General features: G+C 36.1%; 1 protein-coding gene across 14 annotated transcripts in view; it reads left to right on the top strand.

Moving 5' to 3' along the window:
- Glut1 (Glucose transporter 1) overlaps positions 1–12,210 on the top strand; it is a 96,983-nt gene that overhangs the window by 64,741 nt on the left and 20,032 nt on the right. For 9 of the 14 annotated variants that reach the window (XM_053768535.1, XM_053768525.1, XM_053768534.1 and 6 more), the window contains one exon: positions 778–970. In XM_053768535.1, coding sequence (XP_053624510.1) covers positions 778–970 — 193 coding nt within the window. The remainder of the gene's footprint in view (positions 1–777; positions 971–12,210) is intronic. The other 5 variants (XM_053768538.1, XM_053768532.1, XM_053768537.1 and 2 more) reach the window with 1 other exon arrangement.

The following is a 12,210-nucleotide window of genomic DNA, read 5'->3' on the forward strand; positions in this document are numbered from 1 at the left end:
CCCGGTCAGGTCAAGATGGAAAATTATCTTTTTCAGATTTACCTGGGTCTTATGTGTTTATCTATATATGTATATGAGATATAATAAAGTATCGACGAGTTAATATCCCATAATACCTACAACCTTGGACTTACTTTGGGGCTAAATGTGTGATCTATTTATTAACTATAAGACGCTAATGAGAGCATCGAAATAGCACTAAAACCTTATAGGTATAACATTCTTATATAGCAGTGAGAAAGTGTTGGATGAAATAAAACGCAACCAACCAGTAGTAGTATCTGTTTATCTATGGCTGAATGTCTATTGCCATCTGTCATTTTGTAGCGTTCGTTTTGCCGCCAATAAAATATCAAGTTGTCCGAAAATCACGAGTTTATTTTATCACAAAACTACAATATTCCTACAGAAAGTCGTTATATTTTTGGAGTCTAAAAGCGTTCCAAATATACCTAACACATATTGTACTTTTAAAAAAATAAATTCAAACATAACAGTGCCATCCACGTTCGTCGCACGAAAATCCCAATCATTGTTTCTAGTCAAAATTGCACACAAATTATATTATTTTAGACCAACAAGTAGCCACAGCCTTGTCACTGACCTCATCGACGAACATCCTAATGTGATAAGGTTGTCACTCACGCGATATTGTCGACGTGGACGTTTCGATAATTTCCGAAGAGCATGTCACGTCTGTGACTTCACTATTCAAAATTATAAACAAGTGGCGAGGATAGGAAACCGTTGCGACTAACACAACGTTTCTTTCTTTAGTACTGATGTCACGTTGTTTTGTGGCAGTCTGCAGCGACAGGTCAGCGTGATGAGCATGAATCTGTCAGCCAAGTTGGACGACCTGCAGAGGGGGGACAAGCAGCTGGAGACGACGGTGGCCCTCTGTGAGATCCGCACGCAGCTACAAGAACTGACCAAGAGCGTGGAGTCATGTCAGAGTGAAGTCTCAGAGGTTAGTTGCTTTGTTTGTATAACTTTATTGCATAAAACAAAAAGCGAATTTATCCCGTGGTGGAATCTCTTCCAGTGAGCCGTGCTTAACCGGGTTTAAAGGGTTTGCAACTCACGTTTCACTATCGGAACCATTCGCAGTGAAACGCAGTTAACCAATAACAGTGCGGCATTGTGACATGACGACAGCCAAGCGCAATGTGATTGGTTGGCTGCGTCTCACTGTGAATAAACTCGATATTCAGATGTGAATTGTAATCCCAACAAAGCCTTTACCATTAAGCTTAGAAGTTATGCCGCTGTGATATGACTAGCAGTTTTTTTTATAGTACCTACAGAGCAAGCAAACAGGCCAGCGGCCCACCTGATGGCTTGTGGTCACCGCAGCCTGTAGACGCTGCAACACCAGTGGTGTAACACGCGTGTTGCCGGGCCTGAATTAATATTTTCATACCATTTTTGATACTCCATATTATTGTTTCTTTCTAGAGGCAACTACGATTTCTATTATGGCATAGTTAAGCGCCAACAGCATAGTGGTTTGTTTTTCTTGTGAATCGCTTAAAGATTTTGTAGGTACATACGTATTTGTGGCTTAACCCATAAATATTATTACCATACCACTGGTATCCGCAGAATACCAGCGCCATGATGTATCGATTTGGTACTTTAATGCATGTGCTGAGCGGACGCGTAGTTCACCTAGACACTATTTTATGTTACGTTAACTTAGTGGCGATAAACTATTTTCTAATATATTCTAATGATTAAGGTAAAATCATGAAATTGGGTAGGTACTCTCCTTGTACGAAGTACTTACTAAATATATGAAGCACTTACTAAATCCATGGGTAAAAATAATTTCTTGACAAACGTAATGAATATGATTTATTTCGGGATTTCAACATCGGTACAAAATAATATAAGAAACTATGAAAACTTAACAAAATTCAACTGCAAACACCCATCGTAAGCGAGTCCGACTCGCACTTGGCCACATTTCGTTCAATTTATGCATCAAACCGTCTTCTTTTTTTTAAAAGGCTGGTAAAATGAAACTTCATTCGCAACTCGGCCCGCATGCATCTCGTGAAAATAAACAATTTTCCAGACAAAGAGATATGAAATGCGGAGTAAAATTTTTGAAACAATAAATACGTGTCCTTTTCTGCGAAATCACAAGTTGAACGGCGGTGAAACACTCACAATATCGGTGAATATTTTATTTTCTAAAATGTACAATTCGCTTGAATTCGCGATTTTTCAATCGCTTTCGTTTCGGATGACACTTTTCCATAAACCTACCATTTCAATAAACAATCTTAATCTACCATTTGAACTTAGTAAGATTGAGATATATTTTAAATAATTAGTTGGGTGTATTAATGTTACTCGATCACGAAAAGACTGACTTATATCGATAAAGTTTAGTGAATTGTTGGAATATAAAATCATTTTTAAAGACATAAGTATTCTGAGAGGGCTTTATTGTTTATAATATTTCTTTTATAAAAACGTTCACGACTCCGCCGTCATCTTTTTGCCCGGCGTTGTTCTGGAGCGTAATAATATCATTGTCGTGCTTTAGCGAATATTTTATAGAAAATCTGTCAAAGTGTTTCCTCAGAAATAATTCATCACAGACCCTTTTTGTATTTAATTTCAATTTATATACTAGCTGCGCCTCGGGGCTTCGCTCCCGTGGGATTTTCGGGATAATAAGAAACCTATGTCTCATTCTAGGTTATAATTTACCCGTGTACCAAATTTCATAATAATCCGTCCAGCTAATTTTGCATTTAAGAGCAACAAACATACACACAAACATCCTAACAAACTTTCACATTAGTCATTAATTAATAGGATTTCTCAAAGCTACAAATTACATTCAAATATGCCTCACTATAAGTACAATTTTTCCAGTAATATAAAGAATTCATACCTGCCCTGATTAACATCTAAAGTAAATACATAAAATTGACAATTTCTTAATAATATTTATCTGAACACCTTAACCATTGATTCCAGTTGGAATATCTTAAATAAAAATTTTTATTCCACGACCCGGAATCCGAAACAACTTGATATCATAACATAAACGTGCAAACTGAAGGGGCTACCAGCTCTCGCGCTGTACACACAAAACTTGCAAAGTAAACTCGGTGCCTGTACGAAGAGGAATATTTTAGTTCAGCAACTATATCAGCGTGAGAACAACGGATCTCAACAGCTCCGCGCAACTACTTAAAATTTCCTATTTAACTCTAATATGCTAACGAGACCCAAACTACGGAATCTTGTGGCCGCTGGAAGATAACCGGTAAAGTCAGTGTTTGGTTTTTTGAAGTGGAAACTTGATAGCACCGAGCGCTTTATATTGTCGGTTCACATTCAGAGAAACAAGATTTAGGTTGCGTTGCACCAGTCAACTTTGACGGTGATTTAAACCTGCGTAACTATGAGATAAAATGGCGTACGTTACGTTTTTCTGCGTAGGTTAAATTTAACCTCACAAATTGTCTTTCATAATATAACTTGTCTATGGCGGGAAATTGAGAAACAATAGATTAACAATTTGATAGCCGGCTATAGGTTTGATGACGAGTAAACATCGTTCGTCGTCATCAAGCGCTCGTCTTGCATGCTCGGCTCGATTTAATGTTGGATCTAGTTGAAAGAAAAATTAAATTACATATTATAAAACAAAGTCCTTTGCTACTTCTGTCTGTCTGTTCGCGATAAACTCAAAACCTACCGAACGGATTTTCATGAGGTTTTCACCAATTGTTAGTGAGGTTCCTGAGGAAGGTTTAGGTGTATAATTTGTTATGTTTTTACCCGAGCGAAGCCAGGACGGGTTTGTTAGTATATTATAATTTATGAATGAAATTACATAACGATATATTACACAATTAACTAATTGACTTTTTTTCTACGTCTAAATCATCTAATGTATTTGTTGAACATTTCGAGTATATCTCTAATCGTGGTTATCAGTTGGTTGGTTTTATTATAAGGATTATGAAAGATTTTAAGAAGCCGTCTACTTTGATTTATCTGTTTAATGTATTAGTTCGTTCTGTTCTTGAATATGCTTCGGTAGTGTGGTCGCCATTTTATAATGTCCATTCTGCAAAAATTGAGGGCGTTCAAAGGCGCTTTTTACGATCTATATGTTTTAAATACGGTTTAATCCGCACACTCGCAACATACGATGATAGGGCAAAATATTTTAATGTGACTAGATTGGACAGACGAAGACAACTATGTGAGTTGGTGTACCTCCACAAGATTGTCCACTCCTCCATTGATTGTCCTGAACTTGTTAACTTAATTAATTTCAATGGCCGGTCTCGGTTGCGAGATCCGCGCATTTTCCGCCTGATTGCTTATAAAAACAATACATCGTTCTTTAACCCAATAGTTCGAATGTGTCGCGATTTCGACGAACTTAGGCGTCGTAACGCTGATCTAGACATTTTCAATCCTAACCTGTCTCATTATAAACGCATTGTTAAATCTATCTTGGATGAACATTGTTAAATCTACCTTGGATGAACTAAATTCTTTAAACATACTTGTATAACCTTAATTTTAATTCTATGTATAATTGTTTAGCTTTGCACTAGTATTTATTTTGCAAATCTGTGTACACTCCAGTGGATTTCAGATTGGTTTTTAATTACTGTTATTTATATTAAGTGTTTTTTTTATCTGTAATCTGTTTGTGTACCTTATCAATAAAAATAAAATAAAATAAAATAAAATTGTATATGTTAGTCTATTCCAATATTTAAAGTACTGAATCGCAAACGCATCTTACGTAAAATCTATGCACCTTTCCATGCAGCTGTGCACAAGTTCCCCGATTATTTTTGTCCATGTTGATTTCATGTTGGTTCTATACTATAACCTCCCATGGTTCTGTATACAGAACTTTTAGCTGCGCAGAAAAACGCAAAGTGAGTACACGCCATTTTGTCAAAACGTCAGCGGCGCGCCAGTTAAAATCAACGTCGTATTTAACAATACAGCTCACCCTAACACTTTTGAATAGTTTGGCCTAGAATTCCGCCACAGCCGCTTGATAGAAGACCCCTAAAAAAACCTATTACGCTAATCAAAGCCAATCAACCAAACCTCTACAAGGTCAGTGCTGGGCAAAGTCCCTTTTGTCTTCCATTGATTTCTGTCTTGGGCGGTGAAAAATCCAACCTCGATGAAAAATGTTCTAAAAGTGTAATTTTAAAAATAAAGGTAAAATTAATGTAGATGTAATTGTGATTATTGTAAGATTCATCATACATACCTATATACATATATATATATATTATTGTATGATTCCCGCATACATCAGACAGCCGTACCGTGCATTCTCAGACTGAATTTTTACCACATAAAAACGTGATTCGGGCTATCTGAATGAAGATTGGTGCTCCATATTCGTTTTGCACCGTGGGAAAATTGGCGAGCCGACTGATACGAGCACGGACTGTTGGTAGGGTTGCCATGTGGCGGGGAAATCTGGGGTTGTCCCGATATTTCGCGTGTTGTACCGTGTCTGGTAATCTGCACTGATATTCTTTAAACAATTTTACGATACCACGATTATGCTGATGTCAGAGCTAACCAGGACATATACATTGAGCTTATAAAAATTATCGACCGAACGAGCGAAGCGAGCTTGGTCTACCATTCCAGTTGGGGCAAAAATACTTTTTTTGTATCTTATATATATATATATATATATGTTTGTAACGCGATAACTTTCGACCCATTAGTCTGATTTTGATGAAATTGAAAATGTATGTAGGAGCTGTCAATAACATTTTAAAGTTCGTGGGGCATCAAAAACGGTTAAGTCGTTTTTGAAAAATTCACATTTTTTTAAAAACTCATCAAAAAATTATTGTGTTCGCGAGGTCTACGTTCGTGGCGAACAACTATTATAGTAACAGATTAGAAATTAAATTAGTCACTATACTATAATAAAACAGTAACTGGACTATATAACTGTAACTGGACTATAATTAAATAAGTATCACTTGTATAACAGACATCAGTGTAATACACTTTGATCTCGTATAGGAAAACAAAAGTGATATATTATAGTTCGGGACGCCATCGCCAGATATGTACGGGATATGTTAAAGCTGTATTTGGCAACCCTAACTGTTACTTACACTAGTCCCTGACAGAAATGCTAGTTAAAAATTGTAGCCTGGGTCGCTATTCAATAGTTACCAGACCTGGCTATTTATATCATCTGTAGGTAAATGTAAAATTTTTAATAATATAAAATATCCAGCTGCCTTTAGGCGATTTGATTAAAATCTAACACCAAAGACGAAATATAAAAATAAATTTAACACATTCGATACAAAGATTTTAAAGCAATACATATTCAAGCAGTTCAAATGTTTGAAGGGCCTATATACAATATAGGCAAAACAATATCCTTAAAAGCGAAAATACGAATCAACTTAGGCAAACATTAATTTTTAGTATCTAAGTATGTATGTATGTTTGTAACGCGATAACTTTCGAATCGGCGTTGGTCTGATTTTGATGAAATTTAAAAAGTATGTAGGGTCTGTCAATAGAATTTTTAAGTTCTTAGGGCATCAAAATCGGTTAAGTCGTTTTTGAAATATTCACAATTTTGTGAAAAGCTATAATAAAAAATAAGCTAAATATACTAAGCTTTTGCCAGCGGCGTCGCCCGCGTTTATTTCGTGCGATCGCTCAAAATTTATAGACGAAGAAACATGTGGTAAAACCTTATTATAACTTATAACTGCCACAGAAAATCTTCTAGTTTGAACCTTTCGCTCTAACTTGGAGCCTTCAGAACCATCTTTGGTAGCAACACATAACTTTGAGGCGAAATGAACATTGGGCCGTTGTTTAAGATGTGCCGGAGAGGTACTTAAATAACTTGGTGAAATCGAATTTTGTAATGATACCTCGCAACACGAACGGGTCACGTAAGATGTAACATTTTAACTGACCTTACAGCAAACGTGATCCAGTTCGCTTTTAAATTATATTACCTTTGTGTTATACTTTGTATAATGTATAGTATGACAATAAACATTGGTGGGGTTCCAATGGTGATTTAAAAAAAAAAAAACAAAATGGCCACAAACGACTATGTTTCTGGTAGTAGCTGAAGTTGCAAGATAACATTGAGGCGTGTGGTTCCACCCTAGAATACAACTACTCCATGTCCTCTTGTGGACGTCGTACATGGCGATTGAGGCACACATTGCCTAGGCAGCTGAAAGGCAACAATAGTATAACCAAGGAAGGTTAACGTCAAGCAGGCGGTTCGTAAAATCACAGCTAGAATATTCATAATTTCAAAGATTTTTTTCGCTGACCTGGGCTTCAGGGATTCACAGCCCCGAACGCAACAGGGAACATGCAGAGTTCAGAGAGAGACAGTTGTAAGATAACACAAATCGATTGGTCCGGGATTATTATATGAAAATTACTAATTTGGGCTTTTATAATCAAGTGGCGTCCTCAAGACGGTATAGCGACGATGTTAGGTCATTCAAGAAGAACAACTCTCGACAGAAAAGTAAGATGAGACTTTTGCCCAGCAAGCCAAGAGATTGATGAATAAAAATACAACTAAATTAGATATTCGAGCCACAGGTTCTCGTTGTTACCCGCCCGTGTGCAAGCCCTTTGATATTTAAATACACTTGTTACACTATTTTCGTGAAAATTCAGTAAATTAAAGCACGGTTTATCGTATGTACGAGCTCGTCAGGGAAACGCTTTCAACTCTTCTATTTTGTTAAACATTGTATGCTGTCGTATCATCTAGTCTTCCGACGGTTGTGTAAACGGTACGATATCGTGAAAAATTGTATGTCCCATTATCATTGACTTGAAAAAATGAAACGACAGCTTTAAATGTCTAGATCTCAAATTCCTTTGTCCTCAGAAAAGCGTCTAGTAATTGGCGGATCCACGATAATTCTAGTTTTTAAATATAAGTACAATCGGCAACAGTTGGTTTTTTGTACAAAGATATATATAGGAATATAGTTTGGGTTTAAATCCTGAGTATCCTAATTCTGACTAACATTACGACGAAGACGAAATTAATTATTTTTATTTGTTAGTTTGTTATCTCTCCATGCTTTATGTAAATAATTCTCAACTCGCCTTTCTAAAGTTCAGAGTACGGAGAAGGACGTGAGATACAATTATTAACCGGAAAAATAACGATTACCGTGGATAATTCAAGCGGACGGAGCCGCGTACTTTATAATATATATTGTTTTAATCAGATACATAGAGTCGTCTTTATTTCTAATGGGGTTGACAGAGCCAAGAGTCGCAAAGCTAAAGGCCACAGTGGCCTTGTTGGTGGAATTAAAAATACAATATTTATAAACAAAAACATTAAACATCATCATTTTAAACCTCTAAACATGTTTTAAAATGACAACACAATTCAAGGACCTCATGTAACTAATATTTACTAAATGAGCACTTACATTACATAAAAATCATTATTACACGGCGCAATACATAACAAATCGTGTCCAAACAACGGAGTAGAGAGCAACATCTCCCTAAAGACTAATTAACATATGAAACTAATACGCTTAGGGGGCGAAATTCGATGGTATTTACCCGGCAAGACAAGCGTTACATCAATTTATTTATATATTGCAGCAGCCATTTTCGGGGACGTCGTCGCTGCCTCTGTTGCAGATTACTCCAATTAGCAAATTAATTAGATTAGCTTCGTCTTGGCACGATCGATCAGCAATCTTAACGGCTTCGGCTAATAGGTTATCACCCATTTATGAGGATGCTTCGTCGCAAAATGTCTCTATCGCAAAATGCCAAACTGTGATGCATACGAAATGCCGTTTTCGCTAAATGTCTTTATAGCAAAGTGAACCTTTCATACAGTTTCTAATTTATGTTAAATTTATCTATGAAAAGAGTTTACTAAAACTTAACGCTGTATAATTAAAATAATAATTGTAATCTGTATACCTATATACTATGAGATTCGTAACTTACGATTAAAACAAAAAAATCATTCATTAAACATGTGCGTCATTGTCATTATGTCTAAAATGGAAATTATTGAAAAGGTTTCCAACGAGAATATTTTTTGTAAGGGTCTATTTGCGAAAGGACATTTTGCGACGAAGCGCGTGACGCGTGAGTATTATGTAACTACTAATACTAGAATTCCTTCGAATTTGATATCTAATAATACCAATATTGGCAATAACAACATTCGATAATAAAGAAGACTTGTCCGACGTCAAAACCAAAGTCATAAGAGAAAATATACAAATTGCGAACCCCCCGGCTAGCGGTTGAAAAGCTATTAACTGCAAGTCTATGCAACAATATTGATTTCGTTCGACTGCAGCGCAGAAGTCTCATTTGTTTCGAATCGAAACTAACTATAAAGTTCCAAGTTCTGAAATGCAATAAATTTATTGCATTCAAATTCACAGGAAGTCGACTTGTTTTTGTGCTTGGGAAACGACAATAAATTCATGAGATCTTTCTTCCGTTTCAAGTATTTTTCCAGATTAGAGAATACATTTCTGAACACATTCTGTCTCTCTGTCTCTCATCTGAGCTTGTCTCAGTCGCTGCCTCAGATGTGAAGCGTCAAGCCAAGGCTCTTCACTTCGCACGGTCATCGACTACCAAAATGTTCACAACCTTGATAAAGTTAATGACACACACATTACATGCATTGAGAACTACACTCTATCCCGTTTACTTCCGCCGCCATTGAGCGTTGGAGCCCGGGGTCACTTTTTCTCATCCATTTCACACGATCCTCGGTATCCTAAATGTATGTTGCATATTAGTTTATTTAACTGTCCTTTTGGCGAACTGTCGCAAACAACACGGCGTTCAAACATTTTTTTTAAATTAGTTGTTAATTTACATCATCGTCATATACACTAATGTATACAATATTAGTGTATATAACGATCATGCAATCTGAGTGTTAACAGAGTTATTTTAGCAGCAGCAAGTTACATTATTCCTAAAATGGTTTACACGTGAATGAAGCCGCAAGAATCGTACTATTTAGTACTAGGGTATCTTTCAGGGGTCGACAGTGGCGGTGAAAATTGAAAAGCTTACGGCAAAGTTAAGCCTCCGTTACTGGATAGGTAACTTTATTGAGCCTTTTTGCAAAGACTTTGTAAGCGATTACTAAGATTAAACTTTACCACCACGATCGCCTTTACGCCAATTAGAAAATCTATCAGATTATGGACTTATCCTACACGATCAGTTGAAATATCGAAGTGATCAAATAGGTCTCAGGTTCGAATCCTATAATTTGTAAACAACAAACTTGTACGTATACAAGTTTGTATAGCAATTTGACTCATGTATAGTAATTTTCATTGGCCTCCATTTAATTCCGTTGAAGGAAAACATCGTGAGGAAACCTGTACGCTGATTCACAGTTTGACATCGCCACTAGATTTAACCCGGGTGATTACCACGATTATATAATTTATTTCTCATATTTTTTTCTTATACATAACAAATTTGTAAATAACAAAATTGTTATGTTATAGTTTAATTTTCAATGGCTTGACGACATTTTGCGAAAGTAATACAAGTTGAAAATATTAAAACTACTTCTTAATTACAACTAAAGTGAACGACAACACGAACACAATTTTCTTTGGCGCCTAAAAAACACTAACTTTCACTTTAAAAAGTTACCGTATTTTAAATATAAAACATATATTTTTTTGCTTTAAGAAAATATCAAGCGGAAGTCAAAGTTTTAATTAGTGCAAGTAATATTATGAATTTTTATCCTAATAATTTCACCAGGGACCTTCTATATCAGGTCTATTGGATAATTTGACCTAAATTGGCCGCCATTGTACGTTATGTCAATTATATGTTGAGGGATTAGTTGTACGTGCCTCGGCGTCGATCGCTTGGATCATAGAAGGTATTATCAGGGCTAAACTGATGAATCATTATATCCAATTGGAGATTTGTTTCGCACGGTTATGTAAACAGCGGCGGTTGTTTATCGGCCACATTTTGATTGTTCGTGTTACACTATTCAAATTCTGTTTAACCACGAAAGCGTGATCAGTCAAACAGACTTACGTGTCCAATTTATTTATAATAATATCTAGTCTAAACATTTATGCTCAGACTCAAATTCACTTTTTCTCGTCAATTTTTATATTTATAGTTATTTCTCACAAGCTACAAACTACTGGCATTTCGGAACGACCACTGCTGAGAAGAAATGCCGAAAGAAACTCATTTGAACAGTGTTGGTCCCTATCATGCCAGATCGGCTTACCATTATTGTTTCTTACAATGTTTTTTTTTTTTCTAATAATATATAAAAGTACATAATGTACATTGTCAAAAGGTATATCAAAACAGGTTATGATTGTGATCCGAGTGCTGATTATAAGACTATGAGACTAGATTTATTGCTAGGTATTTATTACTTAGGTAGGACTTAAAATTTCGTTGTGGTCGGCTGCCGGCGCACCGACCAGGTCCGTTTGACAAACTTCGTGTCGGCAGCGTTATAAGGGTCCCTTGATTTGGTAGATGATTGTCTGTTGGGCTGATGTCTATTGATATGCATCATAGTAGAGTCCATGCGGACTCTACTATCCGTGGTGGACCACTTAATCCCCTAAATGCGAAATTTTGGTATGAATATGTACATATTAACTGTTGAAAATCACACGGGTGTTTTACGAATCTTCAAGTGGATGAAAGTGTGAGAGTACATTTTGACGACCTCGGTGGCGCAGTGGCAAGGTTCTTGCCACTGAACCGAGAGGTCCCGGGTTCGATCCCCGGTCGGGTCATGATGGAAAATGATCTTTTTCTGATTAGTCCGGGTCTTGGATGTTTATCTATATATGTATTTGTTATAAAATATAGTATCGTTGAGCTAGTATCCCATAACACAAGTCTCGAACTTACTTTGGGGCTAGCTCAATCTGTGTGATTTGTCCTAATATATATTTAATATACAGACATATCACATATTATTTTATTTATTTTTTTTTATAATGAATTAAATGTGATTCCACAAAAGATGTGGATAACGAATTTGCAATTTCGAAAATTTTTGTCTGTCTGGCTAAACACGCATCTCGCGTAGACTACACGACCAATTTACGTAAATATTAATTAAAACAAAAAATTATTTACCTTAAAAATAAC

Source organism: Plodia interpunctella, chromosome Z (assembly GCF_027563975.2).
Source record: "Plodia interpunctella isolate USDA-ARS_2022_Savannah chromosome Z, ilPloInte3.2, whole genome shotgun sequence".
Taxonomy (NCBI): domain Eukaryota; kingdom Metazoa; phylum Arthropoda; class Insecta; order Lepidoptera; family Pyralidae; genus Plodia; species Plodia interpunctella.